Genomic DNA, 18587 nt, shown 5'->3' with positions numbered 1-18587 from the left:
CAACTCTTTTGTATGTCACTCTATGGGCCATTCAGAAGGAGAAATCCTGCCAAGTTATACAAGAGATTTGACAGCTTGTAGGTAGTAAATATCCAGCTTTAACAGTACTCATTCATGTGCTTTGTGCACTTGAATAGTCCTGCTGTTTTCAGTGGAGCCACTTGTATAAACAAGTGCTCTGCAAAATGAGAAGGGGTTGTATGCCCTTTTTGTATTTTCATTTGTGCCATTTGTTTAATTAAAGTACAACTTACAGTAAGAAAATGGTATTTTAATGGCACATGGAGCCTCAGAAAGTAACCTGTAGGAGTCATTTTGTCTCAAAGGTGAAACATAAAGGAAATTTATTAATAATTTTATATGTGACTCACTTCAATGTTTAAGAAAAATGTGCTCTCTAAAATTAAAGAGGCCTGTTAAAATAAAACCAAAGAGAGGCTGTATTTTTTGCATAATAATAATTTACAAAAACTAGTTCACTGTGAAGCCTTACAAATTCAGAAAGACTAGATACAGAAGTCTGTCCATAGGCATCACAATCAGCTTTTTGAAATGTTGGAATGGTTAAGTTAAATTTAAAAATTATTTAAGGTTTGATGTTTCCTGAAAGACAGGACAGACCAGAAATAATTGCTCATAAATATCTGCAGATTGTGTTCTGGCTTCAGACTGAGTCTCAAGAACATCTAAAATGCCACAAGGAATCTTTATATTAGTAGCTTTGAAAACAGACAGTGTGTCTCCTAAAATTAATATCTCTTCTTACAAAGCACCCAGTTCTGTTTCACGCTTGTAAAAATAAGGCTAAATGAATCTGCTGTATCTGAGGCCAAAGAAATTTTTAGCTGTTCAATGTTCACTTTTTTTAATCTCTTCAACATTTTTTGAGTCATAGAATGAAGCAAGAAGTTGTGTGTTAATATAGGAAGCAAGCCATATCTTTATTAATCCATGAGTTAAAACAGTTTCATGAATATGTAACGTCCATTCCAAAAGAGACAAACAACAAAATGTGTTGAGGTTTCCATACAGGGCATATATTTGAGCTGAAACTCAATATGAAATTTTCATAATTGTATTATGGGTCCATGGAGAGATTCAGTCAGAACTAGTGAGTTTTTACAATGGATGCTGTACATATGTGACCTGTAAATTTCTCAGCCCTGTATGAATAAGGAAAGAAGGAAATATGAATATTAAATTTCTTAACGTAAACTTAGAAAAAACATGTCTTCATGTTACAAAACATATTTCTGAGCAGCACTGAAGAGCTGGTCTGTTGGGCAGCCTTTACAAGTAACTTGATATCTGGTTCCTGCATATTTCATGGTGTCCTTGTCTGGGACTACCCCAGTAAAAAACACTTGTACTGTAGCTTGTGTACTGTAATAGCTTGTAGGCTGTATACAAATTATTTTCTTCTGATAAACCACAGATATTCTGTTAGTTTTAATTATTTTAGTTTTCTGATTGTTGAATTTTTTTGTCCTCACTGGGCTAATGCTATATTGGATGTGAATTTGCGCATCTTGTTTTGCATACTGCATTTGCATTAGGTTATTTGTCTCCATTTAAAACACATGCCCACATTTCTTACTGCTCAGCATTTCTGTTCAAAAATTTTACAAGGTAGCAGATGTACTACAGATCTGGGAAGAGCTGATCAAAGCATGACACATTTCCATCCAGAGCACAGTGAGTTGCAGGCAGTCATTCACCAGCTATTGGGTAGCTGGTAAAATATTTGCCAACTAATTTATAAACCAGACCAGTTGCCATGGTTATCTGAAATATGCCAGTACTTTTCCCCAGTCCATCATTCACTTCTTACAGGAGTATGTGTATCTCCACTGTAACGTGCTTTTCTGGGAGGAGGTAAAGAAAGTAGCTGTATTAATGTCTTTTTTTTTTTTTTACATGTAAGATTAAATATTCTTTGCCCTTTTTTTCAGGCAGCTATTTAGAAGACTGAAACAGATGCTTTCTGATACTTATGAGGGTATTTTTTTTGCTGTTGGTTTTTTGACAGGTAAGGAATGGAAAAATTATGTCATTTACTAATTGCATGCCTGCTTCCTTCAGACTATCTTTTCTGAAAAATAATGATCTGATACTTCCAGGTATTTGCAAGGACAAAAAGAAAGCATTACAAAAGGAAAAGTGCAGCTCATTTTGTATTGTCCACTGTGTAGCTTTGGAGTTAAAAAACCCTGGAATATAGAATTATAGAGGGGCTTTTTGTTTATTTGTTTTAATAGCAGCACTTTACAGAATACTTGATGTGAAGACGAAAATTCATACAAAAATAGGAATGATCTCTTAGGTTTACCTGTTATAATACTTTACTGCCACTACCCAGAAGAAAAAAAAAACAAAGTTGTTTTCATCTCCTTAAGAAAGTAAAGCAAGCGCTTATTATTGGCACTGACCACCAGCAGCCCTACCAAAGGGATGTTGTAGTGCTGTTCTTTATACTGGTGTCAGAGTGGCACCTGCTGGGAGTTCCCCTTCATCCTTCAGATCTACACAGTCACAAAACTTCTGGGAGGAAACTCTGGCCTACTGGGACAAGCTAGGCACAGAATGCTGGGTATTTATTGGACACTAATTCACTCCAGTTTTTTAATCATTATTGTAATTATAGTGTAGTTGCATTACTGAAATAAAAGGCAACAGAGTTTCTTATAAGTAAAGATGGTGAAGAGAGGTCTGCTATTTTCAGTTCTCTTCCCTGAGATCTTACCTGTGACATTAAAATGACCCCATCTTACTTGGGCTTCATTTGCCCTAAAAGTACTTTCTTAATGTCAGAGAATGAATTCAACTCTCCAGACAGGGTGTTTTGATTCAAAAACTTTTATGAACTCCACATCAAAGCAGTGATTAAGCCACAAAAGTTTTAGTAGTTATGTGAAAAAAACATCATGTAGGGAAAAAGACTACTCCTGAGGTTACATTTCAAAAAGGTCTTAGCAAAAGAGCGGACTCAGAATCACTATAATTAACTGCAAACCAATACTTTCTAAGATGACTCTAAACCGTGTAATGAATGCAGAGACTTGTGACACATACAAGATATAAATATACTAATCATGATATAATTATCAGTCCCTGAATAGAAGGGCAACCAACAGTAGCATACATGTGTGTCCTAGGTTGACAGCACTGTGAGGACATAATTTTTGACACAATTTTTGTAAGTATATTAAGGAATGTGATCACCAAAGGGTCAAAGTAGAAGACACCCAAGCATCAAAACCTGGCATACCTGAACTTGACTAGAAAAACTGACTGCAAATAAACAGACAGGTTATCATTCAAAGATGGAAGATGGGCAAGAAAACGAAAAAAAAAACGTGCAAATGGTGTTGGTGAGGAGTGCAACAGAATAAAACCATGTAACATAAACAAGGGAAAGTGAAGGAGTAAGACAGCTCAGATTTTGAATGTGTCCTTCAAGAGTTCTCAAGTCAGACTTTAACAATTGAGAACCATCAGATACTGTAAACAACATCATCATTTTCAGCATCAGCTTTGGGACACTTAGAACCAATTTTAAACTGATTGTTAAAGACCAACGTTTGTAAGCAAACTGATGAGATTAATATTATGCAAGATTTAACCATTAACATGAAGTAAACTATTAATTTTTAATTCAGTAATGTTAAATTTTACAGCATAAAACTGACCTAATTTGGCAGTCTTCTGAACTCTCCCATCACAGACATCTCTGATCCTCTTAGTGACAGAAATGCTTTTAGCTACAACAACTTAGTCACTAGGAAGTGGTCCTTGCATATATTAAAGCCAGCTCAATGGGAGGTAGACTAAATCTTGTGAGAAGAAACTTAGCAGTGGAGGAGGGAGAGGAGGAGGTGCTGAAGTTTACTCCTGTGCCACACCATGCAAATCAAGGCAGCTCTGTGGCACCATTTACTAACACTGCATCTTGTTTAGTAAAAGGGTGACACCAACTGAACTTCTTCGATGCTGTTTTTGATATGGAAGCAAGGCACTTGGCAATAGTGTGATAAAACACAGACAAGTTCTTTAAGGAATTTGTTCTGGAGGCAAAGAAGAATAACAAATAAGAATGCACTTCAAGAAAAAGCAGTAAAAATGACAGCACTTGCACACAGTCAACTACTGAACAAGAGCGAGTAGAACTGAGCCTTAGCCAATAATCTCTGGGGGTAATGCTCATGTGATGTGGACAAATACACATTTCTTTACGTTTACATCACAGTTTCTTTCTGTGTTCCCATGCTATTACCCAGGAAAATCTATTAATTTAGAAGTAATTAATCTTACTATCAAAAAATTATAGATGAGCAAAAACTACCTAGCAGAATATATACTCCTGTTCACCCAAAACATAATACAGTACAAAACCAATACCTAGTCATTTGGAAAAAGCTGTCAGTCTCCCAGCACTACTATTCTAAGGCATTTATTGATTCAGGCTTATCTCCTGAGAAGATTATTAAATCTTCCTAGTGCACCCATTCTTCTACTCTGTATAAATGATAAATCTTCACTATATTTCTCAGTTTTTTTCTCTGAAACCTGAGTGAAATTATGCATCACTGTCCTTGTAGTAAATATTCTTAGTTCTTTAGTTATTTCATGGCCTGCATCAATCCTACCTAACATTGTCATGCCTTTGAATGTAAATCTTGTGGAAAATCCTTTCAGGAGGCTTCAGGAAGTCTTCCTTCATTTCCATTGCAACATTCCTGGGCAAAAGGCTCATCAAGAGACGTTCCTAAAAGAAAACATAAGCAACATCAGTTTTTAGTGTGTGACCATTTTTCAAAAGTTTTAATCTAGCAAAATGGACAATCTTCTCTTAATCTGCTTCCTTAAAATGTCTGCTACATAAATAATATGAACCATTTCTCTCAAACTTCTGCAAACTGTGTGGGTGTCTTTTTTAAAGTTTTCCATACTAAAAAAAAAAAAAATTAAAAAGCCACCACAACAACAAAAAAACTCAAACCCCACAACAAACCAGAAAAAACAAACTGGAAAAGCCAGCTTCAAGAGCACATAATTGTCCATATTTTTGATTAATATTACAGTTCTAATAACAGCAACTTACTTTATTCTTAGCAGCATTTACCTGTCTGAAAAAGACTTCCCAGGATCATTTGCTGTTCTTTTGTATGTTCTATTTCTTCCTGGATATAATGAAAGTATTACATTACAAAGACTATGACAGCTGGTTATTAAGCAGTGAGAGTGGATGATGGATTTATCTACTGTCAAATTCAGTGGAACAGTAAGCACAGTTTTAATGGCATCTTAGCTAGTGTGGCAATGTCTTTAATGAACTACACCAGTACAAATCCCTGGCACGTCTTCTTGCTATACTCACAGAGAAATTTTTAGCACGGGTCACTGACCTGCATAAAAAGAGTCTCTAATATTATGAATCTTGTCAGTATTGACTATAAAGGCCTATGTAGTTTTTCCACATATTCTGGCCCATTCTCAGGTACCATTTGGAAAATCTGCAGCTATTCTTAGGTGTTGTAAGGTGTCCTTAGATACCTACTCAAGTTGTGTTTTCACCCAGAAAATGCTTGCCTTTTAAAATGCATTTCTAAGTTTATCCATCAGACCTGCTAGTTTCAGCCATGGAAACAGTCTGAACAAATTCACATAACCACAACTGATCTGATTCAGGAATCTCAGGTTCCAGACAACAATGGATGAGGCTAGGAGCAAAGAAGATGTACCCTCAGTGGAAGAGAATTTGGTCAGGGGATAATTAAGCAAACTGGATGGATGTGACTCCATGGGCCCTGACAGGACACATTCACAAGCTCACTGAGTGAGCTGTCAGATGCTGCTGTAAGGACACTCCTAAAAGTCAAACATGGTGACTGGGAGAAATGGTGCAAGACTGCAGAAAGAAAATGTCACTTCTCTAGCCAAGAAGGGCAAAAGGGAGGACACAGGAAACTGCAGGCCAGTCAGTTTCATCTTGGGTCTTGAAAGTGGTAAAGGATCACATCCTGGAAACCACAGCGGGTAAACCAGATGACTTCCAGAGCCCTTCCTGTCTCAATTATTCTGTGATTCTGTTATCTGATAAAGACCCACTGTAATGGCAGCTGCAAGATGTCACAGAAGTGTATATTTTGGCCCAACCTCATAATCCTTTTCTTTAATCAATATTAAATATATAAAGTGCAAAAATTAACACTGAGAAGAAGATATCTGCAAGTGCTGTTATTTTGCTAACATGCACACATTCACCAGATAAAGCCATTAAATAAAAAGGGATTTTTTATCTTAACAGTTTCTTCTGGAAGACACACTGAAAGAAGTAATAAGTTAAATTTTGCAGAACTGCCCTGGTGAACTTTAGACTAAAGTTCTGTCATGTGTTTGTGGTGGTCACACTGTTTTGAGGCTAAGGATTGTTAGCTAACTTCTTATATATATGTAGCAAAACATTCCCTCCTGCCACAGAAGAGCTTATCTTCTATGTCCATCAGCTGGTGCATAGTTCCGGACATTCTCCCTCTCACAAGGATTGGTGAGATAACCCAGGCTGAACAGATGTTGAGCAGTGAGTTATCTCTGGCACCAGAGAAGTGAGATCCCCAGTTGAAAATAAATATCTCACCTTGAAAGAAAGATGTGGGTAAGCTAGGAATTCCTGACTGTGAGACACATTACTTTACTAACTATAAAAGCTATACAAATTTTCATGGAGGTAGAAGTGTCTTATACACACCCTGAAAATGTGCAGGACTTCTCCCACAAGCTTGGATGCAAGTTCTGCAGTTACTTTCCTGGGAACTGAGAGGAAAGATCCTATGTGTGCCCCATCAGCAATCGGATGGTAAGCTACATGGAGTGCTAATCTATACTATTTCTTCACTAGCTGTAATAACAGGTACCTCAGTTGTGCACTGTCTGTTATCTGGTAGTTGTGTTTCTTTTGTTTATCCTGTGTAGTATGTCATCTGTTAAAGTCTTATGTCTGTTAAACTTGTGTTAATTAAATAAATATTTAATTTTGTAATGGACGTAATTGACCATTATTAAGAACCTGTGAGTGAGAGTGATCTGGGCTGCAGGCAACCCCCAACAGAGCTACTGTCAGAAATCTGAGTCAAAGGCAGGATTTACTTAAGCTCTCCTCTACATTCATAATGATGTACACCAAGAATATTGCAAAGAACACCATGGACTTCAATATTTGTTGAAGCAATTTCCAATTAACCAAAGTATCTCACATCACTAAAAAATGGTTATTCACTCTAAATTTTATGTTGATTTAATTAAGTATACTTATATTTTTGCAGCAGAATTGTATTTGGATAACCCAAATTCTGGGTTATAATCCAAAACAAGTATTTTGTCCACATGAAGAAAATAGTATGCTCCATGCATGGTGTGGATGAATGGAGGCAGAGATCTCTGAAGTTTGCTCTTGGGGAGAGAGGTTTATTGGGGGTGCAGGAGGGTCCTGCCTCGTGCTCCCAGACGCAGCACATGGCCGGGCCTGAGAGCGTGGGGGAGAGGAGAGACAAAAGGAGGGTTTAGGAGAGGGGAAGCCCCAAGGGAGGGGAAGTTCCAAGAGGGGATGAAGTTCCAAGAGAGGGGGAGAGGTTCCAAGAGACCGCGTGGCCCCTCGAAGCCTCCTTATCAGGGGGCTTCTAGGTGGGTTGGAATAAGGCATGACCAATGGGGTTACAGACAATTGATGTTTGAAGGGAGGGATAGAGGTGTGGGACGAGCCATACATCTTTTGGAGGGTGGGATGGAACAGTCCATTTCATCCCAGGACCCATCCAAAGGCAAGGGTGTCATCTGGCTAGCTGGGAGAACTGTTCTCATCCTAGCTGTATTATTTATGAACAATCATATTTATCTATCATCTGCAACATCCACAGTGGATCTTACAAAGCTCTGTGACTGCTACGTGTGTCCTAAAGTTGATTTACTGTGTTAAGAGAAATAAACTGGGGGTATAAAAGGAGCTGACCACCTCTCAAGCAGTAGAGAACCCATACAAGAGAGCAATTTGGACTGATGGCTAAATTCTCTGATGCTTAAGATGGCAAAAGTGATGCTGGAATTTCATAAGTATTGCTCTGGATGAGAAATTTTCAATGTCTGATAAGGACTAAATGTTCTCTGGAGCTTCTTTTGCAGTGAACATATTAAATAAGATCTTCACCATTTTGCTGAAACAGATTAGTAAATTTCAAAACTGTTAAGGAGAGACTGGGTTTAAACTTCTGTTTCCTAAAAAGTCAAACTTAACCAGACAAACAAGCAGACAAAAATTATAGTGACAGACTCTTCCAGGGAGCAGTGCTAACTGAATAGTTCTCCTATGGCCTGCAAATAATTACAATACATGAATATAAAGCTCACAGAAAATGTCTGCAGTTCATAGCAAAAAACATGCAATCCAGGGAAGTAATAAGAATCATTACTGTGAAGGCAGCATTGGAGAGCTGTAGGATGCAGCACCTGACAGCGTTGAAATGTGCAGATGTCAGATGTATTAAGGGAGGCTACAAAAACAATGATTCTTATACACATTAGCTTGACTATAACAAGAGCTGAAGGGAACATAAGAAAATCCTCTATCAAATTATGATGGCTTGCTTTTTTTCATTAGAGATGAGGGTGAGATAGAGATGAGATTAGAGATGAAATTCCTCACCAAGTGAGGGAAGACTCAGTTATGGCTTTCTCAAAGGGAAGCCACTGCTGACCTTTCAGACCAAGAAGGGAAACAGCAGCATGACTGTAAGCAGCATGTCTGTGTGATTTGTTCCTGAAGAGGAGACTGGAAAATGTGAGAAATAACCCTGCAATGAAGAGTATCAAAACACTGAAAGTAAATGAAAGACACCATCCAGCTTTCTACAAAGAATATAGAAAAGTCTCTCCTATTTACAGCAAAATCTCATCTGTCAAGCAAAGCAGTTTGCCCTTCAGCCTAAGGAATGCTGAAGGACTTTGGAGCAGCAAGAGTGAATTCATGTACACAAAATATAGCTGTTGGTGGGTTTGGGAAAAGACTCTGCCTAGATCTCTATTCAGCAAGTCCTACAGTTTTTGTCCAGTTTTATCATTTACTCCTGTATGGCTAATCTGATTATAAAAATAATCTGTAAACCAAGCTAAAAGGAAAACTAGATGTGTAGGATAGTGCATTGAATGGAACAAGTGACAAAACCAATTGAAGATCACTCACATTTATGGTGACATTCATGTTTGACTGGTTGTTGCCTCCAACAAGGTGTGGGTGATGGCAGTAAAAAATAGAAAGAGTAACACAGGGAGCACTAATCAATTAGCAACAACTTTTACCAAAATAAAACAATACTCATGTTGCAAACCATCTAGTTGGTCACAAATAATTTTGTGTTGAGGTAGCCTCACAAGGTCTAGTAGAAACAAATGTTTCTATATTTTATTATTTCTAAATGATTCACAATGTTTTTTTAGGATTATTACAACTGTTTTCAGAACATTGAATTTTGGCCATACAACCAATTTACACTATTTCAGGAATTCGTACTCTCTTTTCATACTGTAAATCTTTACTCAGCATTAAAATGGTCTAAGGTGAAATCACATGCTGAAAAAAAATTACTTTCAGAGACTGTAATTGTCAGTCAATAATTTTGCATTCCCTACAGAAATCTCACTAAGAAAAGAAAATAATAGATGAGGACATACGTCTTCTTCATTCACAACATTTTACATTCCCAGTCCTGTTCTGGGATTTCAAATGCCAAATTTAGCTGCCTCTGCCAATGGTATAATCCTGATTAATAATGATTACTGCTCTACTAATAAAGAGAGCTATTTTTGAAAAGGACAGTCAATTTAGAAAAACATTCAAATTTCTCTCTCCAGCAATGGAGCATCACTAGAAAACAGAGGAGGAGCAAACATTCATTTTGACCCCAAGGAAAGTCAAAATGTGCATACCAAATTGCTCAGTGTTACCTTGGCTCAACCACTAGTACCATTATGCATGTGACAAAGAAGGAAAATATGCCAAGGCAAGATAAATGGATAAGAAAAAAATGTTTCCCATTGTTAATGGAGAAAAAGACCCTATAATACTGCTTGGAACATCCTCTACTCTATTTACAAGTACATAACCCTGGACTGCAACTTTCTTTCATGTTGGACCCAAGAAAAAACTTTAATAGTTATTCAAGACTTGACTAGACAAAGCCACAGTTGACCAGACCCAGTGTCCCTGGCAGTCCTGCTTTGAGGGAATGGTTGGACTCGATGACATCCAGAGGTCCGCTTTGATGATTGTGCATCAAGTTGTTCCCCTTGGTACATGAGGACCAGGAGAGGTGGGTGCCTGAAGCCTCCTGGGGAGCCCTGAAGCCATCTTGATATCTCACCACACACAGAAGAGGAGCTCAAGGCTCAGTACCCTCTAGGAGTTGTGTGATTTCTCATTTCTGAGAAGGGAGAGGAAAGAAGCAAGCAGACACTATTGAAGTAAAACCCCCCCATCATCTGCATGCTCTATTCTGCTCCAACACTCTCTTAAGCTTTCTCCAATTCGGAGGCTTCTCACCACAATTCCCTCTTCTATCCCCATCCCTGCCTCTCCCAGAAGCATCCCAGCTCTGCTTTTATGTATACTCCTAATACATTTCTTGTGCCTGCCTCCAAAAGATGTCTGACCCCTTCCCATTTTGAAAATACTTTTCTCATTTTACTTCTCATTCCAAACACTTACAAGTAACTCAAAGTACTTTAAAATTTTCATCTTGATTTAGAATCATTCCATGTAGTTGTCCAAATATTATACAGTTATTCCTATTGTACAAAATTATTTGTTTTGACAACTGTATGGGAGATGACTCTGATACATTCTCAAATTCTTTCAGCAGGCTGTAAATAAATCCATACTCCCTTCATCAGAAAAGAAGGTTTAAAAGCACATTAATATCTTAAATGTTTCTAGCCAGCATCCTCAGAAATTTCTGTCCAAAAACTTGCTGTGCTTCCCCATGCTAAGTTGTATTCCTGTAGTTTATCATGTGAGATGAAAACAAAATGGAAATACTATTTATAGTCAGAGCAGGATACCTTATCAAAGGAAACAGATGTCATTTTTTCTGAGATAAGCAACCAAGCTGAGAGAAGCAACCAAAGGAACCGTAGCATTGCCTCAGAGCTGCAGGCTGTTGTGTTTCTCTGGTTCCTTGAATCTCATTGCTCATTGTCCTCTCATCCTACTGTACATACACATCTGCTGGAATTCATTTTGAGAATGAATCTACAATCTTGAAGAGCCATGTAGAAAATGATACTTGTTTGCATGTTTTTCAATACCATGACAGCGGGACTGTAATGGATGCAGCTCCACCTCTTTCAGCCAGCTTCATTAAATTCCTCCTGAACTGCTCCTTCCAGCTGGCATGCTGGCACTGCCTTCACCCATCAGGGAGTCTGGGCCCCAAACCTGGATGGCAGAGAACTCTGTCTTGTGGAACTTGCTCTAAATGGGACTTGGGGATTCCCAGTTTCATGTTGGGGGAAGCAGTAAGTCTGCATGGCACACCAGATCCTGGTCCTTTTTTATCCTCCCTAGCACTGAACCACATTATTTAGGATAGACTTCATGTCCATGATGCCTTGTTTTTTGCATTTTCATAACAACTTTAGGAATGAAGAAAGTAAAAAAAAATTAAAATGTGGACAAAACCAGGTTTGACATATTTGTTTCTTGGCTGATAAAACATGAATAATTTCGGTTTTTATAGTAACAGTCCAACAGTGATGGCAAATAGGAAAAGGAGCTCAAAAAAGAAAGGAAATTTTGATCATCTGCTCTACAAAATTCCTTTACAATATGGAACATTAAATCTAACCCAACAATTTTTGCAGTCTATTACATATATTTTTTTGTTATTGCTATACTGAAGAGGAAAGTGCCACCATATGTTAAAACAAATTTTTCTCCCTAGAGAAGACAAGCATCAGACATGCATGTAAAACATTAATAAGACTGTTTCAGAGTCAACTCATCTATATAATTTTGAGATTCAGTTTCTAGTTAGTCAGCAGGGACTCCAAAGTACATCCTAAATATTACTGCCCACTACCTAATATTACCATGATACTATGCTTAATTTTGTATAATTTTGAAAGCTACATCTTAGTGAATTCACAATCTCTGTCACCCTTATATTACATTTCACAGCCCTTTTAATTCCCTCTAAGGAAAAACAAAACAAAAAAAAACCCAACCAAACAAAAAAAAACCCAACCAAACAAACAAACAAACAAAAAAAAAAAAAAAACAAAAACAAAAAAAAAAAGGGGGAGTGAAGAGTGAAAAGAAGCTTAATGGAATGCATGGAAGAACAATTTTGTGTATGACTATTAGGATTCATTTGTACATTTTGTAGCAGCAGCAGATTTCATTAGTGAATTGGAATAATTCATTAGTGAATTATTGGAAATGCAACTATGCTATGCTCTTTCTTCCACCTAAATATATGAAATAACACTGTTAAAGATGGTGATCTTCCAGAAGCCACAAGGTGGCAATGTTTCAGAACAGTCCTGAGAGTTCTTGGAAAATTCTATTTATTGGCAAGTCATTACTACAGTAGTAATCATAAAAGACAATACCTAAAAGACCAGATACCTAACCAACAGATTTTGAGTAATAAGAGAATGGGTAACAACACAGTTGTGGTAGATGATCAGTACACTCTGTATGAACTGCATGATGCATTCCGTCTGAATACACCTATACCAGAGCAATTTGACATCTTTCTATGGTTTAGTGATTATTTTTGTTTAAATAAAGGAAAGATTTATCAGCAGAATAGTGTTTAACAAGGCATTGATAGTTTCCACATGGAACATTGTTAGTCATAATGGAGATGGTAAGGCCTTGGGAAACAATTAGGAGAACATGAAGTCCTGGCTAAGACAGAAGGCAATGGGCTGCATGAAGTGCAGAACCATTGGAATCGAGAGTGGACATAAGAAAACCATAAAACTGCTCAAATGTATGAAGTCCGCAAGACAGCATTCAAGAAGTAGCATGATAAGAATGAGAAAAACTTGGTAGCACATTGTACTTTGTAGGTACCATCCAGAAAAACACATGAGCTAAGTAAGTGTCAGGGATTGAAATGGTTCATGCTTTGAACATTGCTATGAGGGAGTTTTACCCATTATAGCAGAAACTGTATAAAGAAGCTAGAACTACAGAAGCCCACCCCTCCTTGAAGATGCCTGACTGGAACTTTGGACTGTGAGTTAAGCTGCCCAGGTAAGATGAAGGGGACACTACTGTTTATTCATCTCAGGCTGAGGGAAAAGAATGCATCCACAAGAAAGCCAAACCCACTAGCTGCGTCAACAATCATCTCTCTCTGAGTTTGGGGTGGGGGAGACCACAGCCCACAGAGGTTTACACAGACTCCTCCTGCAACCGAGGGTGGGGGAAGAGGTCTCAAGTGCGTGGCATAACCTCTGCAGTGAACACCCATCCTCCTTTACACGAATCAGCCCAGCTGTGAAACCCCCAACCCCACAGGCCATATCCACAGGAGATTCACTTCAGAGGCAACTGAGGAGTGTCATAATCCATCAAAGACCCCTGAAGGTGCTCCTCAGACTTATTCCTGAGGACTTGCACCACTGGACTGCACATGATGCAATGTGATGCAACAGATCTAGAGTCTGCTGCAAGAGACTGTAAAACTTCCCCCTGCTGAGGGGAGGTACCTGGGCATTCCCACCTGGCCTGAGAGCATATCTTAATTCATCAGATGCTATGCTTTTCAGGGGGACCTTTCCCACCAAAAGACCAGCTGAAGACAATCAATGGGGTGATGGTGGGATCCACAGAGTGGTGATATTTTCTTTATTCTGTCTCTGTCACTCTATTTCTGTCCCCCCACCTCCTTTCTATTTCTTTCTATTTCTTTCTCTTCCTTTCTCTCTCTCTCTATCTCTCTTATATTCGCTATCAAATAAAATCCATACTATTTACTTTGACATATGGTCTTGTTTGTACCTTAATTCAGAAGCATTCAAATGCAGAAGTAATTCTAATAATTTTAAAACTGTGCTGTAACAATAAGTTGGAAACCTCTGCATATAAAGAAACCCCAGATACTCCATGATCACAAAATATCTATGGAATATGTATATGACACTATTCTAAAAAGACAAGTGTTATTCCTGAAAGGACTAGAAATTAAGAGTAGGCTAAGTTAACATCAGCTCCACAAATCTTGTTCAAATAAAAACAAGAGCTGAGAAAGGTTATGAGAATAAACAAAAAAACTGAAAGCATAAAAAGCACAAGCTGTCTTCCTAGTTATCCTCGTAGCTATTAAATCAGAGTGCTCTAAAAATACATCAATAAAGATTAATCATCAGAAAGGCTATCTAACAGTTGATACCAGATAGAAACTGGCAATGAATAAATCATGCAGTATCCAAACTACTGTTAGTCTTTCTACTTTCACCTTTTATCTTTAATATTTACTCCCTCTGGAAAGTCACTGGGAATATCCAATGTGTCCACGGAACTATTATAGAAACTTGACAGGAAAAAGATTTTATTCATTTCAGTTAATAGAAATCTTCCTACTGGAAGTGAACTTGAGAGAGAGGAACTTGAGTGCCTCTATAGATAAGGCATATTTGCCTTCTTTTAGTGCAGGCAAGTAGCCATACAGATATAATCAGACCATTCTCTAGAGCAGATACTTGGAAGCTTCCTTATGCTTGGCAGGAAAGAAGGAAAAGCATTTCTGGAGTACATTGCCAGGGACAGGTATTTCTCAACTCCAGCAGTGTTAGCTTAACAAATATCTTTGTTTCAATTGTGCTTCAGTAGGATTTTAATAAGTAGGTTCTTTAGGGTATATCAGTGAAGATGTAACTTTGTGGCACAGAAAAGCCACTGAACATACTTTTCTAAATCTTCCTATGTGGAAATAAAATGTTTTACCCCTTGTCCTGCAGAGTCAGGAAGGCTAGTTTTCATGGTCCAGTGAAAAGATCCTTTCATGGTAGCTCTGACTGTATGCATAGGTAGTTGGAATATATATGTTAAGAACAAAAAAGGCACACTTAAAGCACAAATTCAAAAATTAAAATTTATTCACGGAAAGTATTTTCTGATTCAAATAAAGAGAGGTCTTAAAAATTATCACAAAGAGCACTAATAATCTGCTAATGTCATGATCAGAGGGAACACAGAAGTGCTAATGCAATTCCTAAACTGGCCGGCAGATGGGACATCTGTGAGCTCAGGTTTGCTAGAGGCTTAAGTGCCACACACTGTCCTGTGTTCCATCATGAACAGGACTGGGACAACAATCCTGTTACTGTATTTGTTTTACAAAATATTAGGCAGATGGACTCACAAGCAGCATCAGCTTTACCAGTGATACCCCTTCCGTGGTAAATGGAAGAGCATACAAATTTTTACTGGTTTACCCATGGTGTACTAAGTTTCCTCCACAGTTAAAACAGCACATCTTTCCATTCCACAGCCAACAGAACAAATGTCTGTTACATTTGTTCCATCAATGTAACATTGAATATCTTGATTAGGCAAGGATATATTCCTCAGGACTGGAATGTCAGAGAGCTCAACCTTCAGCAAGATGAACACATCCCCCTCTTCTGCCCTCATTAATGCTTCAGCCCCCAACTAATGGAACTTTTCTTGAAGAACATGTAACATGTTACAGCTCAAGTTGGTTCTAGGACTGCGTCATTCTCTGATCTTCCTTCCTCCCATGAGTGTTGCATATAGGTGAAGCCTTATAAAATAAGAACCTTGTGTACCCTTGTAAAATCATGGCTCAGGTCTTCTACTTTGGCTAAGTACAGCTAACAGCTAACCTAACAAGTTCCCGTGAGAAAGGAATATGCACCTGTAAAAATAGTCTTCTAACTGTGAGAATGATTCTGTATCCATGAAAAAAGAATGTAAACATTATTAGAAAGGAAAGTTTTGACAGACACGTACACTAGCAACTACTAACCAATGAACTGAATTGCCATAAGTAACTAACAAATTAGAATTAAACACAATCCATATATAAATATGAGCTTTGAAGAATAAAGATTGTCTGTTGTGGATGACTTGTGGTTCTCTACTGTGACACATGAGTTATGACATTCTCCTTCCACACACTCCTCCAAAACTCACATATCTCCACCAACTCTACATAGATATGTGGCAAGTCTCAGTGGTCTCCTCTGTCACTTGGTTGAGAAATGGAGCCAGCATAGGGAAGCAGCAAGAGAAAGGCCATTAACATTTTCAGTCTTCTATTCTTGCTGCTGGAGCTAACACAAACTGCAGCTGAGAGTCCAGAATTAGTGGAACTTTGAGGACACTGTATTGTGCTAGAACCAGTGCTTCACACCACTGCTACTGTCTGATACAGCATCACACACTTTCATTTAGAGTTGTGGTAGCGACTCAATATCAGCACATGCTCTTTTTTTAGTACAGATCTCTGCTTGTGGCAGAAAAGGATGAAATCTTCAGTAAAGATAAGCTTTTTGATTGATATTTATAGATACTGAGCCCATTAGTGGGTGTAAGCAAACTTAGGAATGAAAAAAAAACCCCAGGAACCTGAAGTCAAGAAAAGCAATTTTAGAACCTAAGAAAGACATATTCAGTGGCAAACAGCTAGTATTTCCTTTTTCAAAGACCGTAAATGCCTCTATATAGCAATAGGAAAGAAAATCATAGCATAAAACAGTAAAATGGAATAGATGTCTGAATCTCCAAAGACTAAGATATAAATATGGTTTGCTTTGAAAAATCGAGATGTTTTTCTAATTTAGATTAGAGAAATCTAAAAGTTTTTGTCCTTTGCCTCATTTTGTCTCTTTACAGAGGAGGGAAGTGAGCCTAACCCATTGGAGAAAATCTCATTGCCTTCCAGAGTAGAAGAACAAAGACCAATCAGTAATATGCTAAGGAAGCAAAGAGTGTGTTCATCCACTTAAAATAGCAAGTGTGACTCAGATTTAGTTCATTATTTCCTTGTCAGATTGGGAAACTCCTAATCAAATGTGAATGAAGGGGAGCTAAACTCCAAATGAAATAAGTTTGTATTGAAGAGGTAATGGGGAACAGAAACCTTGGAAAGAATTTAAATCACATGACACACGGAAGTTCATTTAGAATGGCAAACCTGACAAAAATACTACCTTCAAATTTATTTCTTTTGCCAGTTAATGGGGTGTAGTCTAGCTCTTTTCCTCCACAGATAGCTGGCCAAAGGAAACAGGCAAAAAATCCATATGAACATGTGTGCCAGCAGCATATACTTTCATATATTGGAATGAAAATAAAGTGTCTAGCTCAGTATTTTGTTCAAGGAGATCATCTGTGCTTAAGTGGTAACCTATCATTTGCAATGATATGTCACATGTAGTAGTGCCAGCTGCTGTGACATGAAACATGTGACACCTAGGTGACAAAACAGTTTATGGTCTATGGTGGAACCACCCTGTGTTCGAAGACTGGCACAGGAAAAGCGTCAAATGTGTGTAACATGTTAGCTAACTTTTTTATTATGTTCAAGACTGTTCTAGAAGTGAAAACAGTTTTGTGAACAACAAAAATACATGTAAGAGAGTTTTCTAATGATATTTCAAAGCTTTCTATGAATTCCTGCTGCTGAGGGAAGAAAATTGGTATTCACTATTGAGGTTGCTTTACTTCACACTGTGGCATCTTGCTAAAATGTATTAGTGTTCACAACACAGTTCTGTCATGGATATTACCCTAAATTTAGAAATAAACTCTAGGAAACTTTTTTGAATTATTTGTCTTACAACTGAACTTCACAATCTGATGCACTATAGCCAGTGTGCCTAATTATGATGATTTACCTTGGCAACTGTCATCCATGATGTTATCTGCTGAAAACTGTTATCTGCTTAAGACTATACGGTTGTGAGTCTTTAGTAATCTAATAAGAACAGGTTTGTGTGACCCTGTTCACCCCTCCTCCTTCATTCTCTCTAATTGAAGCTACACAATGCAAGTAGGAAAAATAAACTGAAAAATTCAGAGTCAAACACAAGCATATTTGATTGACAGTTGCTTGATTTATTCTAAAACTTCTAGCACCTGAAATATTAACAGGTTTAGAATTATATAACCACCAATTTTTAAATTATTAATTTATTGCAGAATCATCTAGATTGGAAAAGGCCTCTGAGATCATCAAGTCCAATCTCTGGCCAGACATCCCCTTGTCAACAAGATCATGGCACTGACTGTCACGTATGATTGGTTTGTTTGAACACATCCAAAGACGGAGGCTCCACCTCTTTCCTGGGCAGCCCATTCCTATGCTTGACAGCCCTTTCCATGAAGAAATTATTCCTAAGGTCCAAACTGAACCTCCCTTGGTGGAGTTTGAGGCCATGTTCTCTCATCACAGGGAGAAAAGACTGACCCCCACCTGGCTACAACCTCTTTTCATGCAGTTGTAGAGATCAATAAGATCCTAAAATAAGAACCTCCTTTTCTCTAGGCTAAACAACCCCAG

At 37.9% G+C, this 18587-nt stretch overlaps 1 protein-coding gene across 2 annotated transcripts in view; it reads right to left on the bottom strand.

Moving 5' to 3' along the window:
• ADCY1 (adenylate cyclase 1) overlaps positions 1-18587 on the bottom strand; it is a 153615-nt gene that overhangs the window by 76682 nt on the left and 58346 nt on the right. For both annotated transcript variants that reach the window (XR_013340445.1, XM_021543139.3), the window contains exon 3: positions 4647-4765. Coding sequence is in view for 1 of the 2 variants with exons in the window: in XM_021543139.3 (XP_021398814.1) it covers positions 4647-4765 (119 nt within the window). In the remaining variant the exon portion in view is untranslated. The remainder of the gene's footprint in view (positions 1-4646; positions 4766-18587) is intronic.

This window comes from Lonchura striata, chromosome 1 (assembly GCF_046129695.1).
Source record: "Lonchura striata isolate bLonStr1 chromosome 1, bLonStr1.mat, whole genome shotgun sequence".
In the NCBI taxonomy this organism is placed as follows: Eukaryota; Metazoa; Chordata; class Aves; order Passeriformes; family Estrildidae; genus Lonchura; species Lonchura striata.
Note: the sequence above shows the minus strand (reverse complement) of the source record. Positions and strands in the feature narration are given on the sequence as shown.